A 21,659-nucleotide genomic window follows, 5' to 3' on the forward strand; every position below is an offset into this window, starting at 1 on the left:
CCAAACTCACAACCTACCACCACACCTCAATCACAAAGAGCTCAGAGCAGCGGAGTCCTGTGGGTTTAAGGATCCCGGATGAGCCCCAATTATGTTATGTACGCCTCTTGGTGGAGGGAACGCAACACCCTGCTCCATCTCAACTCCCCACGGAGCAAAAAAAAGGCATGTGATTGTAGGTGCGAGTAAGGATGACAGAGGCAGAGAATATTACTGTTTACAGGAAATGTATTCTTCCTTCACGCGGTAAGGTGGGGAATAGGGGCTGGACGGAACCAAAGGAAGATCAAGTTAAAAATCCCCTCTCCTACCTTACCCGCACCTACAATCACATACCTTTTTTTCACTCCACAGGGAGTTGAGTTGTAGCAGGGTGTTGCGTTCCCTACTCCAAGAGGAGTATGTAACATTATTCTATGATATAATGGTGGTCTACAAACAAACGTTTAAGGTGCATGCCGCCACCTACTGTGCTGGAGTGTGTGGTCAATCACGGTTTACAACATTAGCTCCACATTTCTAAATTATCCTATTTAACTCAGTGTTTCCGAGAAACTAAAAAGAGCTCTACTACCTGGCGGAGCGTCGTACATTACGCCATTAATTTTCATAACGGGATTCGTAACTACGCCTTTTATAATATCTCTGACTACATTTCCCAGAGACCCGAATACGCATACCTTTTTCAAAAACGACGCTGAAAGTGACGTCTTTGTTATGCGACCTTTGGAGAAATGGCGAGCGGCAAAAAGAGTGCACTTCTCTCCTCTTTGGCGGATTATGGAGACGATTCAGAGGCAGATTCCGACCCAGAGGTAGAAGAAACAGGTAGATACTTTGCTTAACTACTGATACTGATGGCATAGAAATTAGAATTTTGGCCCCAAATCGGTTGCAACTGAGACGAAAGTGGGTAACCGGAAATCGCTTTGTGTAGTTCAACAATGTTGTTGGCTAGCTTGTAACAGTAACGTTAGCTAGCTAAAGATAAATACTATATTGAGATGTTAACTTTAACGTTACTGTTCTAACTAACTTTGTCCCCGGCACGGTAAACAAACACTGAATTGTCATCGTTATCTAGAAAATGGCGTTGTGTGAGCCTGTACAGAATATACTTTATAAAACGTAAGGCTAACGTTAGCTAGTTTTGTGTGGATGGAGGGTCATGTTAAGATGCCATCATCACCGGCTACTGTAGTATCTGAATCATATACATATAATTATGTTTCTATGATCTGAACTCTAACTGCACACTTGTTGCTAGATCACAAAATACGGAAACGTGCTGTACCCATAGAGAACCTATTTAATTACTAGAGGGCTATGTCGTACGTAGACGTTAATAGCTCAAGAATTGGGTAAAATTGCAGTCATTGGTCAGGGAGAAATCCAAACCAGTCTAATTGGAATGAATGACAGTAGAGACATACTCCTGATTTTACTTATGCAGAAATATACAAGTAAGGCATGTGAACCTAAAATATTTTGTATGGGTTTTATATACACTTTCTGAATTACGACTAATGTAAACAGACCATGAATGTCGAAATTTTCGTTTTCTTGGAGATCTGTGTTATTATGAGATACAATATCAGTACTTGTTGCATTTACAACTTGTCTAAGTCTTATCAACTGATTTCAGCAAGTATATGGCTGTGCATTGGCTGCATTGTTTGAATGGAATGTTGGCATATTGGCAGTAACGTTTTAACAATTTATGTAATCATTCCTGTAAAACAGTGTAAGCTAGCCAGACAATCTTATCACAGCACTGGCAAATCATGGTTGACCAACAGGGCTTTGAAACTAAGTTTTTGGTCCACCAGCCACTGTGGCAGGTGGATTAAGAAATCTACCAGCCACTCAGATTTTTTTTACCAACCATTAAGGTCACTCAATTTGGAAAATTTCAAGTACTTTGAAAGTTTCTTTAAGTGCAGTCGCAAAAACCATCATCTCTATGATGAAACTGGCTCTCATGAGGACCACTACAGGAAAGGAAGACCCAGAGTTAACTCTGCTGCAGAGGATACATTCATTAGAGTTAACTGCACCTCAGATTGTTGCCCAAATCTCAACATCAACTGTTCAGAGGAGACTGTGTGAATCAGGCCTTCATGGTCGAATTGCTGCAAAGAAACCACTACTAAAAAGACACAAATAATAAGAAGAGACTTGCTTGGGCCAAGAAACATGAGCAATGGACATTAGACCAGTGGAAAACTGTCCTTTGGTCTGATGAGTCCAAAAACTGCCATGTCTTTGTGAGACGCAGAGTAGGTGAACGGATAATCTCTGCATGTGTGGTTCCCACCGTGAAGCATGGAGGAGGAGGGGGTGCTTTGCTGGTGACACTGTCTGTGATTTATTTAAAATTCAAGGCACACTTAACCAGCATGGCTACCACAGCATTCTGCAGCAATACACCATCCCATCTGGTTTGCGCTTTGTGGGACTATCATGTGTTTTTCAACAGGACAATGACCCAACACACCCCAGGCTGTGTAAGGGCTATTTGACCAAGAAGGACAGTGATGGAGTGCTGCATCAGATGACCTGGCCTCCACAATCACCTGACATCATCTCAATTGAGATAGTTTGGGATGACTTGGACCGCAGAGTGAAGGAAAAGCAGCCAACAAGTGCTCAGCATTTGTGGGAACACCTTCAAAACTGTTGGAAAAGCATTCCAGGTGAAGCTTGTTGAGAGAATGCCAAGAGTGTGCAAGGCTGTCAAGGCAAAGGGTGGCTACTTTGAAGAGTCTCAAATATAAAATATATTTTTGATTCAACACTTTTGTGAATCCTACATGATTCCATGTGTTATTTCATAGTTTTAATGTCTTAAATATTATGGGGCAGCAGGTTAGCCTAGTGGTTAGAGTGTTGGACTGACTAGTTACCGAAAGGTTGCAAGTTCAAATCCCCGAGCTGACAAGGTACACATCTGTCATTCTGCCCCTGAACAGGCAGTTAACCCACTGTTCCTAGGCCGTCATTGAAAATAAGAATTTGTTCTTAACTGACTTGCCTAGTTAAATAAAGGTAAAATAAATGTAAACAAATGTAGAAAATAGTAAAAATAAAGAAAAACCCTTGAATGAGTAGGTGTGTCAACTTTTGACTGGTACTGTATATATCTAGGTGGTTAGAGCCCTGAATGCTGATTGGCTGACAGCCGTGGTATATCAGACTGTATACCACGGGTATAACAAGTTATTTTTACTGCTCTAATTACATTGGTAACCAGTTTATAATAGCAATAAGTCACCTCTGGTAGAGGTCGACCGATTATGATTTTTCAACATTGGAGGACCAACAAAAGCCGATACCGATTAATCGGACGTTTTTTTGTGTTTTTTTAATTACATTTTTATTTATTTAATTATTTTAATGTTTGTAATAATGACAATTACATCAATACTGAATTAACCCTTTTATTTTAACTTAATATAATACAATATAATACATAAATAAAATCTATTTTGTCTCAAATAAATAATGAAACATGTTCAATTTGGTTTAAAAAATGCAAAAACAAAGTGTTGGAGAAGAAAGTAAAAGTGCAATATGTGTCATGTAAGAAAGCTAACTTTTAAGTTCCTTGCTCAGAATATGAGAATATATGAAAGCTGGTGGTTCCTTTTTAACATGAGTCTTCAATATTCCCAGGTAAGACGTTTTAGGTTGTAGTTATTATAGGAATTATAGGACTATTTCTCCCTATACCATTTGTATTTCATATACCTTTGACTATTGGATGTTCTTATAGGCACTATAGTATTGCCAGCCTAATCTCGGGAGTTGATAGGCTTGAAGTCATAAACTTGCATGAAGAGCTACTTGGCAAATGCAGGAATGTGCTGTTTGAATGAATGCTTACGAGCCTGCTGCTCCCTACCACCACTCAGTCAGACTGCTATATCAAATCATAGACTTAATTATAATATAATCAACACACAGAAATACGAGCATTAGTTTCCGGATTTGACATATTAATGACCTATCATTTCGAAAACAAAACCTTTATTCTTTATGGAGGCGCTACCAGGAGACAGGCCAGTACATCAGGAGACGTGGAGGAGGCCGTAGGAGGGCAACAACCCAGCAGCAGGACCGCTACCTCCGCCTTTGTGCAAGGAGGAGCAGGAGGAGCACTGCCAGAGCCCTGCAAAATGACCTCCAGCAGGCCACAAATGTGCATGAGTCTGCTCAAACGGTCAGAAACAGACTCCATGAGGGTGGTATGAGGGCCCGACGTCCACAGGTGGGGGTTGTGCTTACATCCCAACACCGTGCAGGACGTTTGGCATTTGCCAGAGAACACCAAGATTGGCAAATTCGCCACTGGCGCCCTGTGCTCTTCACAGATGAAAGCAGGTTCACACTGAGCACATGTGACAGACGTGACAGTCTGGAGACGCCGTGGAGAACGTTCTGCTGCATGCAACATCCTCCAGCATGACCGGTTTGGCGGTGGGTCAGTCATGGTGTGGGGTGGCATTTCTTTGGGGGCCGCACAACCCTCCATGTGCTCGCCAGAGGTAGCCTGACTGCCATTAGGTACCGAGATGAGATCCTCAGACCCCTTGTGAGACCATATGCTGGTGCGGTTGGCCGTGGGTTCCTCCTAATGCAAGACAACCTCATGTGGCTGGAGTGTGTCAGCAGTTCCTGCAAGAGGAAGGCATTGATGCTATGGACTGGCCCGCCCGTTCCCCAGACCTGAATCCAATTGAGCACATCTGGGACATCATGTCTCGCTCCATCCACCAACGCCTGTAGTGTGGTTTTCCACTTTAATTTTGAGTGTGACTCCAAATCCAGACCTCCATGGGTTGATCAATTTGATTTCCATTGATAATTTTTGTGTGATTTTGTTGTCAGCACATTCAACTATGTAAAGAAAAAAGTATTTAATAAGAACATTTCATTCATTCAGATCTAGGATGTGTTATTTTTGTGTTCCCTTTATTTTTTTGAGCAGTGTATTAAAAAAAATGCCTTATTTGCATAAGTATTCACCCCCTTTGCTATGAGACTTGAACTTGAGCTCAGGATTTTGTCAAGGCACATATTTTGTTGTGGCACAGATATGGGGGAAAAGTACCAAAACATTTCTGCAGCATTGAAGGTCCCCAAGAACACAGTGGCCGCCATCATCCGTAAATGGAAGAAGTTTGGAACGACCAAGACTCTTCCTAGAGCTGGCCGCCTGTCCAAACTGAGCAATCAAGGGAGAAGGACTTGTTCAGGGAGGTCACTCTGACAGAGTGGAGTTCCTCTGTGGAGATGGGAGAACCTTCCAGAAGGACAACCATCTCTGCAGCACTCCACCAATTAGGCCTTTGTGGTAGAGTGGCCAGAAAGAAGCCACTCCTCATTAAAAGGCACATGACAGCCCACTTGGAGTTTGGCAAAACGCACCCAAAGATTCTGACCATGAGAAACAAGATTCTCTGGTCTGATTGAACTTTTGTCCTGAATGCCAAGCGTCACATCTGGTGGAAACCTGGAACCATCCCTACGGTGAAGCTTTGTGGTGGCAGCATCATGCTGTGGGGATGTTTTCAGCTGCAGGGACTGGGAGACTAGTCAGGATTAAGAGAAAGATGAACTGAGCAAAGTACAAAGAGTTACTTGATGAAAATCTGCTCCGGGGTGCTCATGACCTCAGACTGGGGAGAAGGTTTACCTTCCAACAGGACAACAACCCTAAGCACACAGCTGAGACAATGCAGTCGTGGCTTCGGGACAAGTCTTTGAATATCCTTGAGTGGCCCAGCCAGAGCCTGGACTTAAACCCGATCGAATATCTCTGGAGAGACCTGAAAATAGCTGTGCAGCTACTCTCCCCATCCAACCTGACCGAGCTCAAAAGGATCTGCTGAGAAGAATGGGAGAAACTCCCCAAACACAGTTGTGCCAAGCTTGTAGCATCATACCCAAGAAGACTCGGTGCTTCAACAAAGTACTGAGGAAAAGATCTGAATACTTATGTAAATGTGATATTTCAGTTTATTTATAATAAATTTAGGAAACATTTCAAAAACAGTTATGGAACTATTTAATCAATTTTAGAATACGGCTGTAATGTAACAATGTGGAAAAAGTCAAGGGGTCTGAATACTTTGAATGTATCTGCAATACAAAATACATGTGTGTATGTGTCCCATCACAGTCCCTGCTGTTCCCTAAGGTGTATTTTTGTTTTTTAAATCTGATTCTACTGCTTGCAACAGTTACCCTATGGAATAGTTTCATGTAGCCATGGCTCCATTTAGCACTGTGAAGATACCTCTGGTGGCATGTCTTGTGGGGTATGCATGGGTTTCCGAACTGTGCGCTGATAGTTTAAACGGTGCATTCAGCATGTCAATACTTCTTACAAAACCAAGTAGTGATGAAGTCGATCTCTCCTCTACTTTGAGTCATGAGAGATTGACATGCATATTATTAATGTAAGCTCTCTGTACTTTTAAGGGCCAGTCTTGCTGCCCTGTTTTAGAAAAAATAAAATTTTCCCAAAGTACCTCTTTGTGGCACCTGACCACATGACTTGACAGTAGTCCAGGTGTGACACAACCAGGGCCTGTAGGGCATGCCTTGTTGATGTTGGTAAGTAGGCTGAGCAGCTCTTTATTATGGACAGATTTCTCCCTGTTGTATCTACTGTTGCATCAACATATTTTGACCATGACAGTTTACAACCCAGGGTTACTGAAACTGACTGTAGCTCTTTAAGTGAAGTAATTTCACTCGCTGTAGTAGCTGACATGTACAGTGTTGTCATCTGCATACAAATACACTGGCTTTACTCAAAGCCAGTGGCATGTCATTAATACAGATTTAAAAAGTCGCCTAGACAGCTGCCATGGGGAATTCCTGATTCTACCTGGATTATGTTAAATAGGATTCCATTAAAGAACACCCTCTGTGTTCTGTTCGACAGGTAGCTCTTTATCCACAACACATACGTTTCTCCAGCAACAGACTATGATCGATAATGTCAAAAGCTGCACTGAAGTCTAACAAAACAGCTCCCACAATCTTTTTTTATTATCAATTTCTCTCAACCAATCATCAGTTATTTGTGTAAGTGCCTTCATGTTGAATGTCCTTCCCTATATGCGTGCTGAAAGTCAAAATGCTATATTACAGTAAACAAATTGAATCTGGTCAAACACAATTTTTCCAAAAGTTTACTACGGGTTGGTAACAGGTTGATTTGGTCAGCTATTTGAACCAGGAAGGGTGGCTTTACTATTCTTGGATAGCGGAATGACTTGCTTCTCTCCAGGCCTTAGGGCACACAGTTCATTGTAGGCTTAGAAGATATGGTAAATAGGAGTGGCAATATCGTCCATTATTATCCTCAGTAATTTTCCATCCAAGTTGTCAGACCCAGGTGGCTTGTCATTGTTAATATACAACCATTTTTTCACCCTGTCCACGCTCCACTTTTAAGAATTCAAAATTCTAATGCTTGTCTTTCATAATTTGTTCAGTTATACTTGGTAGTGTCAGTGTTTGTTGTTGGCATGTTAAAGGGAAAGCCAGCTGCAAAGCCTACCAGATGAGCTAAATGCCTTCCAAGCTAGCTTCGATGCTAGCAACACTGAACCATGCATGAGTGCACCAGCTGTTCCAGACTACTGTGTTATCACACTCTGTAGCCAATGTGAGTAAGACCTTTTAAACAGGTTAACATTCTCAAGGCTGCAGGGCCAGACGGATTACCAGGATGTGTACTCGTAGCATGCGCAGACCAGCTGGCAACTGTCTTTACTGATATCTTAAATCTCTCCCTGACCAGGGCTGGGCGGTATACCACATTTTACTATATACCAGAGGTGATGCACGGACCGATTTTGAGTTTTTACTTGACCTTCTATAATGGTGTTTCAATGTTTGATTTGTTAAATGTGATACGCATCTCCAGTGCATGTGTCATTTAAAAAATAGTTTACGCCCTTTGCTTCTTGAGTCATCTCATTCTTGCTGCTGCATGCTGCTAAACACAATAAGCCCTGTCACTCAAGGAGAGAGCACTTCCTTGCCGTTCACTCCAAATGGTCAGATGGATGCAAGAATGTTGGTGACATGCTGCTTTCCACAAGAGTTCTATAATTACACTATATTTCTGTATCTTACGGTCTAAAAACTACTGGTTGCTAGTTTGTTTTAGCAACACCTTGCTAAGAAAATACAATGTGTTCGCCTGCTAATGCTAATTGCAAGTTAGCAGGCTAGCTAGCTTGCTAAATGTACTAAGAGTCAGAGAAAATGTATATAGTTAGCTAATACTGCCTGGTACCAGTGCTGGTGTAGGCCTAGGTATGCAAGTTTGTGCAACATCTTATCAGAGAGGAATAGGCAAAGCATGAATATGTTGGCTGGCTAGCTAGCTAGCTACATGAAGTATGAACATGTGTAATGCAACATCTAATTAGGGTCACCTGGAAACACTGACAGACTTTGGTTCCTACCCTGTCAATCATTTCTCACTGGCTTATTTATTTGTTGTCATGTCAAACAACAATGTATTCAAGTTGCTGCCCACTATGTTCCAACTATAAGATTTGAAAAATTATCATATTTCCATCATTCCAACAGTTCAATTAACTAGGCCTAGATTTTTTTCCCCCATATCACGCTGCATGGCACAGTGTGGAAATTGACAAATGCTGAAAGTGCGTGTGGGCAAAAATAAGTTCAGCATCTCCACTTAGGCAAAAAAGATAGTTCTATAATGAAGAACAGTGTCTTGCAGGATTCAATAGTTGGAATTGTAAGAGTTGTTGTCTTGTCCCATTCTCTGCAATTGTCATTTTAATGGAATCCAGAAAGAACGAACAAAAAACCTGTCCTCAAACATTTACATCATAAGGTGCAAAGTTATGGTCAAAGACACAACATCCACATCAAATGTAATATTTTTCTTGATCAAATAACATGGAAAACTACTTTTTGTTCAGTATATATTTACCATCCTTACAAACCATTTAATGTACAGTGCATTTGGAAAGTATTTAGACCCCATAACTGTTTCCACATTTTTGTTACATTATAGCCTTACTCTAAGTAGTGTCTTCTGTCTGGCCACTCTACCATAAATGCCTAATGGGTGGAGTGCTGCAGAGATGGTTGTCCTTCTGGTAGGTTCTTCCATCTCCTCAGAGGAGCTCTGTCAGGGTGACCATCGGGTTCTTGGTCACCTCCCTGACCAAGGCCCTTCTCTCCAGATTGCTCAGTCTTGGTGGTTCCAAATGTCCAATCAATTGAATTTACCACACATGGACTGTAATAATGTTGTGGAAACATCAATGGTGTTGCGCAGCTAAGCAGTCGTGGGTAAACATGAAGTACAGGAGGGGATTAAGCACGTACACCTGAGGGCACCGTGTTGTGTCAGCTAAGGACCCTGGGATTGAACACCTCCCTCTGCAACTGGATCCTGGGCTTCCTGACGGGCCGCCCCCAGGTGGTGAGGGTAGGTAACACATCCGCCACGCTGCCCTCAGGTGTACGTGCTTAATCCCCTCCTGTACTTCATGTTTACCCACAACTGTTTAGCTGCGCAACACCATCATTAAGTTTGGTGACAACACGGCGGAAGTAGACCTGATTACAGGCGACGATGAGACCGCATATTGGGAGGAGGTCCGAGACCTGGCAGTGTGGTGCCAGGACAACAACCTCTCCCTTAACGCCAGCAAGACAAAGTAGCTGATTGTGGACTGCGGGAAAAGGAAGGCTTAGCACGCCCCCACAGGGCTGTAGGGATCAGGTCGAGAGCTTCAAGTTCCTGTGTCCACATCACTAAGGCCCTAACATGGTCCAAACACACCAACACAGTTGTGAAGAGGGTAGGACAATGCCTCTCCCCCCTCAGGAGGCTGAAAAGATTTGGCATGGGCCCTCAGATCCTCAAAGTTCTACAGCTGCAGTATCGAGAGCATCTTGACTGGCTGCATCACTCCTTGTATTATAGTCTCGTTATTTTGTTATTAGTTGCTTCTTTTTTTTTTCAGCAACTGTTTTCTACTTTTTAACTGCATTGTTGGGAAGTAAAGTAAGTTGGGCTCGTAAGTAAACATTTCACAGTAAAGTCTACACTTGTTGTATTCGGCGCATGTGACAAGTAACATTTTATTTGCTATCCGGGGGTCCTTGGGACATCCTTAACCCACTTTGAAGTTCACATTTTAAAATAGTTAGGTTAGGGTAGGGATGTCACAAGGATACCGGATTAACCTTTGCTGAGCTCGTTCAGCTGTTAACATGGTAGATATGTTTGTCTAAAATATCTATTGGCATAATGACCAACCAGTAAAGTAAGTTGAAAAAACTGTTTTTATTATAGGTACTTGTTATACAAGGCACACGCATTACGAAAATGTCAAAGAATAGAGGCTAACCAATCTCCACTTGATATTAGGTCAGGAAGCCGGCAACTGAATGCTGCTGTGTTTCCAACCTGATAACCAAGCTCTGTCATTCTGCAGAGGGCCATGGAGTAGGACTGGTGTCTGCTGCCTATGGAGAGGACGACATTAGCCGGATTGAGGATGGCGACGACAAGGCATCTGGAGACGAGGACAGTGGGGAGAGCTCGCGTAACTCAGTCAGTTCTCTTTCTCCTTCTAATTTAGTCAGTCTCTTTCCCACAGCCCCCTGCTAGAGGTATTTGTCAGCGGTGCCTGTACGAGTGTGTGTGGTCACACTGTTAACCATTTGCATTCTTGTCTTCATTAGGAAATGGAAGAGTCTGATGAGGGCGGAGACACAGATGATTATAAGGTATTTTAAACCCCCCGCATTTTGGTATGGTTTGTACTTGTGAAATGTTTGTTAGGGGTTCATGGGGCTAACCAGCATTGTCTCTGGGTGTGCAAAGAAAAGCAAGGATTTTGTTCAAATGATGATAGTGCCACTAGGTGGTAGTGTTGAGCTATAATGTTTTGTCTCTATTCACCGATACCAGTATAGAGCGGAATAAACAACATCCATTATTTCAAGTTAAGTATAGCTTGGTTGTGCACACTGGATGAAACACCTTTGCATTATAAACTTTGAATTATAGTTATCATGTTAAATCCGCACCAATAAGACCAAGCTTGATCAAGATGTGCCATTTATAGTGCAGCAGTCAGTGTATGAGTTGGAACAGCGTGTTCGATGGACTATATTCCAGTTCCTGCCACAGTGATTGATGCAGGTCAGGAGGGCTTGATGCTGCTCAAACAATCAATCATTACAGGGCTTGGGCCACATAATGCCATAGTATCCTGTGTGGGTCTGACAATTAGCAATTAACAATTCTATGATCAGGCCATGAATGCAATATGTCTGCAGAACTATAGCATTCCACAACATTGGGGGGGGGGGGGGTCAGGTAGGGAGGTGGAGGACTGGTGAGATGTTGTGTGCATGTGTATCTGTCAGAGAGGTAGAGTTGCTGTAAACTGATCCAGAACCTGCCAAAAGGGGGGGTGTTTTCACTGGCTACTACTTCTATACTCCCACGAGTTTGGTTTATATTTTGCTACTGCTGCCCTATACACCGGAGACCCACTATTTATTATGAGTTATGCCTCGTCAGCCACACCATTGACCCCCATTTTGTCCTAAGAGCTGAACTCTGTTTCGACTGCGTTGAGGTGCAACAGGCCCTTCCCTATGTCTTTTTCTAGTCATATAGAGTTGGTTTAGACGAGGCTAGTTTTTGTAAGAGATATCTAGGAGAAAGCTCTCGTGTGAAAGTTTAACATTGCTTACTGGTAATCTAGGGGAGTTAACCGAGTAGCAGTTCTTTCAAACTCGTCTCCAACTCTTAGCCAGACTATTGAGTAATGGCTTGGTTGGTTACACAGGCATGATTTATCAATCTGCTGTTTTCACTTATGGCCTGAAAATGCAATGGCTTTGATTAGATTGGATTTCATAATTCATTTTTTCATAGAGAAAGACTTAAAAATGCCATATCTGAGTTATAGATGTACTTTTGTGTCATATAACAGTAATAATGGAATGGATTTATAGAGGTGTTTCATTTATATAATGTAATGGAGATGTTGGGATTCTTTCATTGTGGCCTGCTTTCTTTTGAAAGGCTCGGGGTGGGCTTGGGCTAATGCCACAGACGAGAAGAACCATAGAACCAACACGGCCTCTCCCCTTTTTCAGTGAGAAAGCGATGGGCGGAGGGGTTGTCACCAAATGTGTCCGTGCCCTGGTTATCACATTTTGGCTCTTGATCGTGTCAGGGACAGAGTGGGGTAAGGGTTGAGAGAAGGGGGTTGTTTGATTGTATCTCTTGCCCTCTCTCTACCCCCTTGACCTGTGTTTGGCCCATAGTGAAGACGCAGTAACCCAGAATAATGGCCGTTTGGCCACGCTGTTCTGTTGCTGTATTTTAGTATTTTATTAGGAACCCCATTAGCTGCTGGGGTCCAAACGTGTTCAAGACAACACATCAAAACAATAGTGTACCTACATTACCGTTCAAAAGTTTGGGGTCACTTAGAAATGTCCTTGTTTTTGAAAGAAAAGAAAGAAGAAAAAAAAGTCAATTTAAAATAACATCAAATTGATCAGAGTTTTCAGCTGGGCTAACATAATTGCATTTTTTTCCCCCTAATGATCAAATAGCCTTTTAAAATGATTAACTTGGATTAGCTAACAACGTGCCATTGGAACACAGGAGTGGTAGTTGCTGATAATGGGCCTCTGGACACCTATGTAGATATTCCATTAAAGATCATCCGTTTCCAGCTACAATAGTCATTTACAATATTAACAATGTCTACCCTATATTTCTGATAAATGTGATGTTATTTTAATGGACAAAAAAATGTGCTTTTCCTTCAAGAATTTCTAAGCGACCCCAAACTTTTGAACGGTAGTGTAAATATACTGAACAGCAATATACATTTGAAGTGCATCAATTTCAAATATTTTACTGAGTTATAGTTCATGTAAGGAAATCAGTCGAATGAAATTCATTCAGTCCTAATCTATGGATTTCACATGACTGGGAATACAGATATGCATCTATTGGTCACAGATAACCAGTCAGTCTCTGGTGTAACAATCATTAGCCTCATGCGTCGCGACACATTTCCTTTGCATAGATCAGGCTGTGGAATGTTGTCCCACTCCTCTTCAATGGCAGTGTGACGTTGCTGGATATTGGCAGAAACTGGAACAAGCTGCTGTATACGTCAATACAGAGCACCCCAAACATGCTCAATGGGTGACATCTGGTTAGTACGCAGGCCATGGAAGAACTGGGACATTTTCAGATCCTTGTGACATGGAGTTGTACATCATGCTGAAACATGAGGTGATGGCAACGGATGAATGGCACGACAATGGGCCTCAGGATCTCATCACGGTATCTCTGTGCATTCAAATTGCCATCAATAAAATGCAATTGTGTTCGTTGTCCGTAGCTTATGCCTGTCCATACCATAACCCCACCGCCACCATGGGGCACTCTGTTCACAACATTGACATCAGCAAACCGCTCACCCACACGATGTCATACACGTGATCTGCGGTTGTGTGGCCGTTTGGACTTACTGACAAATTCTCTAAAATGACAGAGGCTGCTTATAGTAAAGAAATTAACATTACATTCTCTGGCAACCGCTCCGGTGGACATTCCTGCAGTCAGCATGCTAATTGCACGCTCCCCCAAAACTTGAGACATCTGTGGCATTGTGTTGTGTGACAAAAGTGCACATTTTAAAGAGCGAGTGACAGCAGTAGAGTTGCAGAGGCAGGCTGTACAACAGGGAGGCATGTTGTATTTGTCTAAGTCATGAGCTGGTTAAAAAAGGACTAGGACTCTATTCCACTGGTCGTTGGTACAGTAAAAGTTGAGAAACGATGTACTATAGTATACTGCCTATGTTCTGTGTCAGTAGCATTACTGTGTAAGTAGTCACAGGACGTTGGGCATTATATAAATGTGCAATGCGCCACCATTACAAATGTACCATATAAAAGGTACTATATTACAATACATACTACGTCATTTTTTGAATGTGTTGTAATATTGTACATTTCTATAATGCACAACATCCCTGTTGTATTGTTTTACACTGAACAAAAATATATAAACGGAACATGTAAAGTGTTGGTCCCATGTTTCATGAGCTGAAATAAAAGATCCCAGAAATGTTCCATACGCACAAAAATCTTATTTCTCTAAAATGTTGTGCACACATTTTTAACATCCCTGTTTCTCCTTTGTCAAGATAATCCATCCACCTATCAGGTGTGGCATAGCAAGAAGCTGATTAAACAGCATGATCATTACACAGGTGGACCTTGTGCTGGGGACAATAAAGAGCTACTCTAAAATGTGCTCTTTTGTCACACAACACAATGCCACAGATATCAAGTTTTGAGGGAGTGTGCAATTGGCATGCTGACTGCAGGAATGTCCACCAGAGCTGTTTCCAGATATTTTAATGTTAATTTCTCTACCAGAAGCCACCTCCAACATTTATTTTAGAGAATTTGGCAGTACGTCCAATTGGCCTCAACCGCAGACCACGTGTAGCCACGCCAGCCCAGGACCTTCACATCCACTTCTTCAACTGCAGGATGTTCTGAGGGTGGGGTGGACTGTGAAGATATACAAAAATGATGCATCTTCACAGTCCTTAGTGTGCCATGTTTTTTTTTTTTTCTTCTCTTTACTCAGATTTTACTGTGCTAGCTTGAATTACCTGATGTGGAAGAGTTAAATGTGTTCATGGCTCTGTGTACTGAACAAAAATATAAACGCAACATGCAACAATTTCAAAGATTTTACTGAGTTACAGTTCATATAAGGAAATCAGTCAAATTAAATAAATTAAGAGAAATATGCTTTTTGTGCGTATGTAAATTTCTTTGGGGATTTCTTTATCTCAGCTCATGAAACATGGGACCAACACACTTTACATGTTGCGTTTTTATATTTTTTGTTCAGTATAGTATTCGGGTTTTCCGAGCCTCTGTTCTGGACTTTGGGACTGAAGAGAACTCTAATGGCACGTCTTGTGGTATAAGTATGGGTGTCTGAGCTGTGTGAACAGACAGTTCAAACGCATCAATACCTCTCACAGTGACGAGTCGTGATGCAGTCAATCTGTCATTCATTACAGTGAGATGGAAATTCATTCAGAGGTTCAAAAGACCCTCTGGTAAGCCATGTCTGCACTATATCCTTCCTCCCCTTCCTCGCTCCTCCCATTGTTCTACTTAGTTTGGCCCTCTGCCCTCTTCAAGACAATTCTTGGATGTGTCCATGCAGTTGCTAGGTGACTGGGTGGCAGTGTGTGTGTGTGTGTGTTCTATTGCCACTGAATAGGAGCACTGTTTCTTTCTGCTGAACCTGTGTTATGCCCACAGTTCTGGCGAGGACAGGCCGTATTTTCTAAGCAGCTCACATCACCCCACCTCCTGCCAAGCCCCTGCTTTCACAAGAATGTCCTGAAACTCCTGTAGCCACATGTTTGCCATGATACCCTGAAGGGAATCTTATGCCAAACGACTGTTTTTGATATACATTTTTTCCAAAAAGATAAAGCACAGTTGAAATAATCAGGAAACCTCATTCAGTTTTAGCCGACCTGTCCCATCACCATGGCTGACAAACTAATATCTTATTGCAGACCATTCCGCTGCTATTACCCTATTCTAATAGTTAACTGTTAACGAGTGGTATAATTGGGGTAATTGATCTCTATCAACAGTGATGTTATGCTGCTGGGAAATGTTGACCCTCACATCCAGGACCGTGCATGGTTCTTTGACTGACGTTCAACCCCTCCCTACTCTCTCTGTGTTCTCTCTTTTCAGGAAATCCCAGAGGCAGAGAGGAAGGACCCCAATGAGTTGGTCGGTGAGTACACAAACAGACAAACGTGTTTAAGACACAGACACAATACAATACAAACTTGGGGTGAAATATTTAGACTGCGGCCATCAGCCGTTATATGCTCAGACTGTTACATTTATAATGCTATGGTCTAAATCAGGGGTTCTCAACTCTTACTCTGTGAGGTCCAGAGCCTGCTGGTTTTATGTTTTACCTGATAATTAATTGCACACACCTGGTGTCCCAAGTCTAAATCCCCAGTTAGACGGGAACAATGAAAAAGTGCAGTGGAACTGGCTTCGAGGTCTCGAGTTGCATTTGAGGGGTCTAAATAATGATTAACTACTATAGATAGCTAGCAGTACTAGGGTTGGGCGAATTCAACCTATGTCCATTCGTGATTATGTACCTATAAAGCGTTGACATACCAGGGGTACTCAACCTGGGGTCTGCGGCCAACCGAAACAGAATTGCCTTTTCAGAGACGCACGCGATTTAACTTCTCTAAAATGTACACCGTTTTTCCTGGCTTTAAACCCGATACAATTTTCTATCAACTTTTGAAATTGGGATTGAATCAACATAAAAGCCCCTTTCAGTGCAAAAACCCCCAAATCTAACTCCGACTGAGTTGGTGATTGTGTTGTAGGCTTAGGAGCGCATCTGAGAAGGCTTGTTCTATTTTAAGGGCACAAGGGGCTTTTCTTCCATCACCCATGATCGAAGAGTAGCCTAGATATGCATTTTAGATCAGAGCAGAGCCACTTGTAGACACGTGTACATTTGTTGATATTCTTTGGTAGTTAGTTACAAGCCCAGTTCTAACTCATTTTTGGTCAGAAATTAGGGAGTGTTTGCTTGACCACAACTAGAAATGTTTATCTTAGTCAAGCGAGTCAGAGGCTTTTTTTTTGTCTTAACTGTGTCTATTGAAACTGGAGTAAAGGTTGAAGTGATATTGATGAAAGACTTAAGTCGTGGCTCAAATGGCGCTTACAGCCCTTAATTTAGCAAATTAGTAGGCCATATCAACTGCAAACATTTCTGTAATCAGCGCTTTCTTTCCCAGCTGTTAACTAGGATGACTTGCAGAGCTCTTTATGGCCATTGCAAATCATGTGAAAGACGCATACCCCTCTTACTAACATTACATTATTGTTGCATTACACGGAACCCACACCGGCTGTGTGCCATCGTGCATAAATGTATTTTGTCCCCCCCACACCAAATGCGATCACGACACGCAGGTTAAAATATCAAAACAAACTCTGAACCAATTATATTAATTTGGGGACAGGTCGAGAAGCATTAAACATTGATGGCAATTTAGCTAGTTAGCTTGCACTTGCTAGCTAATTTGTCCTATTTAGCTAGCTTGCTGTTGCTAGCTAATTTGTCCTGGGATATATTGAGTTATTTTACCTGAAATGCACAAGGTCCTCTATGCCGCCAATTAATCCACACACAAAACGGTCAACCGAATCGTTTCTAGTCATCTCTCCTCCTTCCAGGCCTTTTCTTCTCTTGACTTTATATTGCGATTGGCAACTTTCATAAATGAGGTGCATTACTGCCACTGACCTCGTTCGTCTTTCAGTCACCCACGTGGGTATAACCAATGAGGAGATGTCACGTGGGTACCTGCTTCTATAAACCAATGAGGAGATGGGAGAGGCAGGACTTGGAGCGCTATCTGCGTCAGAAATATAACTGATTTCTATTTTAGACCTTGGCAACGCAGACGCAATAATTGAATAACACCGATTTCTAAATTGATTTTGCAGCACTCGTGCACACGACGTGAGAGGTTTAGTCAGCCTGTTAGGTAGGCCTATCTGTAAAAAAAAAAAAAATGTATGATGATAATTGGGACCTGTTGCAATAAGGCACGAGAACCTGAAGATTATCGCGTAATAACTCCCGACTAAAGGGCGGTCCATACCAAGGACAATAACTATAACGACAAAGAAAAAAGCTAATTCAAGTGAACATTAGCGTTCACACTACAACAATAACTACAAAAAGAGAACGGTAAGGAGAGATATAGTTTGGATCACTTTCAGAGGGTTTTTTTTTCTTTTTTTTGTCCCTCTGACGATAAAACATTTGACAATCAATCAAATACCTGGTAATGACCACCTGACTACTGTAAAAAGTATTGGATATTGAAAACATTGTTCATTACATTTCTATTTGTCTATTAAAGTTTAAATCTGCAACATATTTACAATAAATAAAGCAACGGCATTAAATAATTCTGCATCACCATTCCCCCCCAGATTTGCACACAGTAATTGTTTCATTCACCCACAGACATTACATGCACCAACACTGGGACACATAGTACATAAGGCAGATTGTTTAATTTTATTCCTAAGAGTTGTGTGACTGGTCAGATTTGCAGTGAAGAGAATTAGTGACCTACAAATGTATCAATTTGAGATGTTAAAAGAACTTGAAAATGACATTCCTGAAGAAACTTTGTGGACTCAGCTGGCTAAAAACATTTCCAAAGTATTTCCATGGTATTACTAGCGTAGAGATGTCTTCAGAAAAAGAGCAACTTGCTCCTTACATCCTCCTCTACCACGGAGGTCAGGGGCATATTTTAGGACTTTCCGAGGGCTCACAACACGTCAACATCTTTCGTTTTCTGGCTTTTCATGACACTCAATGTAAGCATTTAAAAAAAAGTAAATGAAGGATTGGCCTAATGTGAATATGCAGGACACGACAGAACAGTAACGCAGAGTACAGTAACGCAGAGTAAAATATCGTTAACAGTCAGAATCTATAAAACGTCTCATCGTCTGTCAATAGACCTTGTCTTTTTACTCCTCACCTGGTTGCTGCCACACACGCTTGATACCATCTGAACCAAATAAGTTTATATTGGTCTCATCAGACCACAGGACATGGTTCCAGTAATCCATGTCCTTAGTCTGCTTGTCTTCAGCAAACTGTTTGCGGGCTTTCTTGTGCATCATCTTTAGAAGAGGCTTCCTTCTGGGACGACAGCCATGCAGACCAATTTGATGCAGTATACGGCGTATAGTCTGAGCATTGACAGGCTGACCCCCCACCCCTTCAACCTCTGCAGCAATGCTGGCAGCACTCATACGTCTATTTCCCAAAGACAACCTCTAGATATGATGCTGAGCACGTGCACTCAACTTCTTTGGTCAACCATGGCGAGGCCTGTTCTCAGTGGAACCTGTCCAGTTAAACCGCTGTATGGTCTTGGCCAATTGGCAGCTCAATTTCAGGGTCTCGATCTTCTTATAGCCCAGGCCATCTTTATGTAGAGCAACAATTCATTTTTTTCAGATCCTCAGAGTTCTTTGCTATGAGGTGCCATGTTGAACTTCCAGTGACCAGTCAGTTTGAGGGAGTGTGAGAGCGATGACACCAAATTTAACACACCTGAGACCTTGTAACACTAACGAGTTACATGACACCGGGGAGGGGAAATGGCTAATTGGGCGCAAATTGGACATTTTCACTTAGGGGTGTACTCACTTTTGTTGCCAGTAGTTTAGACATTAATGGCTGTGTGTTGAGTTATTTTGAGGGGACAGCAAATTTACACTGTTATACAAGCTGTACACTCACTACTTTACATTGTAGCAAAGTGTCATTTCTTTAGTGTTGTCACATGAAAAGATATACTCAAATATTTACGAAATTGTGAGGGGTGTACTCACTTGTGATATACTGTACATATGAGATGAGTACTGTAGGATATGTAAACATTATATAAAGTGGCATTGTTTAAAGGGAATAGTGATACATTTATTACATCCAGTTTTAATGATTAAGTGGCTAGAGATTTGAGTCAGTATGTTGGCAGCAGCCACTCAATGTTAGTGGTGGCTGTTTAACAGTCTGATGGCCTTGAGATAGAAGCTGTTTTTCAGTCTCTCAGGCCCTGCTTTGATGCACCAGTACTGACCTTGCCTTTAGGATGATAGCGGGGTGAATTGGCAGTGGCTCGAGTGGTTGTTGTCCTTGATGATCTTTTTGGCCTTCCTGTGACATCGGGTGGTGTAGGTGTCCTGGACGGCAGGTAGTTTGCCCCCGGTGATGCGTTGTGCAGACCTCACTACCCTCTGGAGAGCCTTACGGTTGTGGGCGGAGCAGTTGCCGTACCAGGCGGTGATACAGCCCGACAGGATGCTTTCGATTGTGCATCTGTAAAAATGTGAGTGTTTTTGGTGACAAGCCAAAAATTATAGGGATAAAAAAAAAAGGGTTTTGTAAATCCTGGTGGATTGTAGTCGGATATTTTAAATAATTCTGAAAACAAATGTAGTTAGTCATAATAGAACATCAAAATTGCATTCACGGGAACAAAATAAAATGTGCAACACAAACAGTGTACAGAAACAAAATCTAGTCATTAGAAGCCAACACAGCCACACGCAACTTAGCATTAATGTTTTATTTAACTAGGCAAGTCAGTTAAGAACAAATTCTTATTTACAATGATGGTCTAGGAACAGTGGGTTAACTGCCTGTTCAGGGGCAGAACGACAGATTTGTACCTTGTCAGCTCGGGGGTTTGAACTTGCAACCTTCCGGTTACTAGTCCAACACGGCAGGCAGGGTAGCCACTAGGGGTAGCCCTATAATTAAGCAACAATCATTTCATTGTAATGCAGTTTTACTTTTTAACAGCAGTGATTTTTTTTGTAAGAGGATGTGCATGTTTATTTTGCATGCTGGTAGCCTAGAACAACTGCTATGGAAGTGAATGTGCACTACTGCCATAGTCTGTAGTAAAAGCATTTAGATTCTCTAAATTAGGGACCCCCTCTGATAGCTATAGGACTGCAGAGACTGTCTCAAATGTTTGCTTTTAATGACCTAGCAAATTCCATGACTTGGAGGTGAGAAAGCACAATTCTTCGTTTTTTTGTTGTATTGATATTGTCATTTCACCCCAATAACCTCCAAATGGCCCTACTCCTGAAACGAAACAGTTAATTGGGCCAGATAAGCTGAATTTGGCTCGGCCCGAGTACCAGTTGTCACTATGACAATAAACTCACCCTGAAAGCACTGAGTGGTCTGTGGTGTACCACGTTATTAATAGGCCTACAGTGTGCAGTAGGGTGCGTTGATCAGTTGATTGACAGGTGTACTGCCGAATGATAAACGGTCTGCTGGTGTGGATGCTTGCCAAACATTAAGTTGTATATTGCTTTTTGCTTTTATAAAGTGGTTGCCAACATATTTAAAGAAAAAGGATTAACGACATGTTTTCATTAACTAAATTAGTAAATTCTGTTTATTTCATCCTTCCACCAAATTATATAGTTTGGGCAAAAGCCAGTAGTTAGTTCTGAAGTTGCTAACCAAATAGGCTGGTCGTTAATGATATTCTCATGTTTTGACTCGTTCATTCCACGTTTCTTTGCTAAACAAATCCTTGGCATGTAGCTAGCTAGCAGAGGCCCAATAATGACGAAAGACAAGAACTTAAAAAAGAAGGATTTAATATTTTATTAATAGGCAACAACTAGCTGATTTGTCGGGTCAATAAGATGGTTATAGAGGATAGCTAGGCTAACGTTACTTCTCCTTTGCTAGCTAGCCAACTAAAGCTAACACACAATCACATCAAGCAGCTGAAAGGACAGCAACCTATGTGCATTTTCATTTGTTTTACCTTGGATATGTCACTTAATGATCTTGATTAAATGCATTATTTTGTGGAGGAAAAAACACTGCTTCAGTTAGGGATTCAATTTCGTTTTAACATTCACACCCCTAT

At 41.8% G+C, this 21,659-nt stretch overlaps 1 protein-coding gene across 4 annotated transcripts in view; it reads left to right on the forward strand.

Annotated features, from left to right (window-relative positions):
- The first annotated feature begins 651 nt into the window (after nucleotides 1-651).
- The window catches only part of sap30bp (SAP30-binding protein), a 36,472-nt gene continuing 15,464 nt past the window's right edge, over nucleotides 652-21,659 (forward strand). For 3 of the 4 annotated variants that reach the window (XM_021575608.3, XM_021575609.3, XM_021575610.3), the window contains exons 1-4: nucleotides 694-828; nucleotides 10,512-10,630; nucleotides 10,762-10,806; nucleotides 15,865-15,907. In XM_021575608.3, coding sequence (XP_021431283.1) covers nucleotides 735-828; nucleotides 10,512-10,630; nucleotides 10,762-10,806; nucleotides 15,865-15,907 — 301 coding nt within the window. In that variant the 5' untranslated portion in view covers nucleotides 694-734. Of the gene's footprint in view, nucleotides 829-10,511; nucleotides 10,631-10,761; nucleotides 10,807-15,864; nucleotides 15,908-21,659 lie in introns of all 4 variants that reach the window. The other variant, XM_021575607.3, reaches the window with a different exon arrangement.

This window comes from Oncorhynchus mykiss, chromosome 20 (assembly GCF_057628025.1).
Source record: "Oncorhynchus mykiss isolate SJ-2025 chromosome 20, ASM5762802v1, whole genome shotgun sequence".
Classification (NCBI taxonomy): Eukaryota; Metazoa; Chordata; class Actinopteri; order Salmoniformes; family Salmonidae; genus Oncorhynchus; species Oncorhynchus mykiss.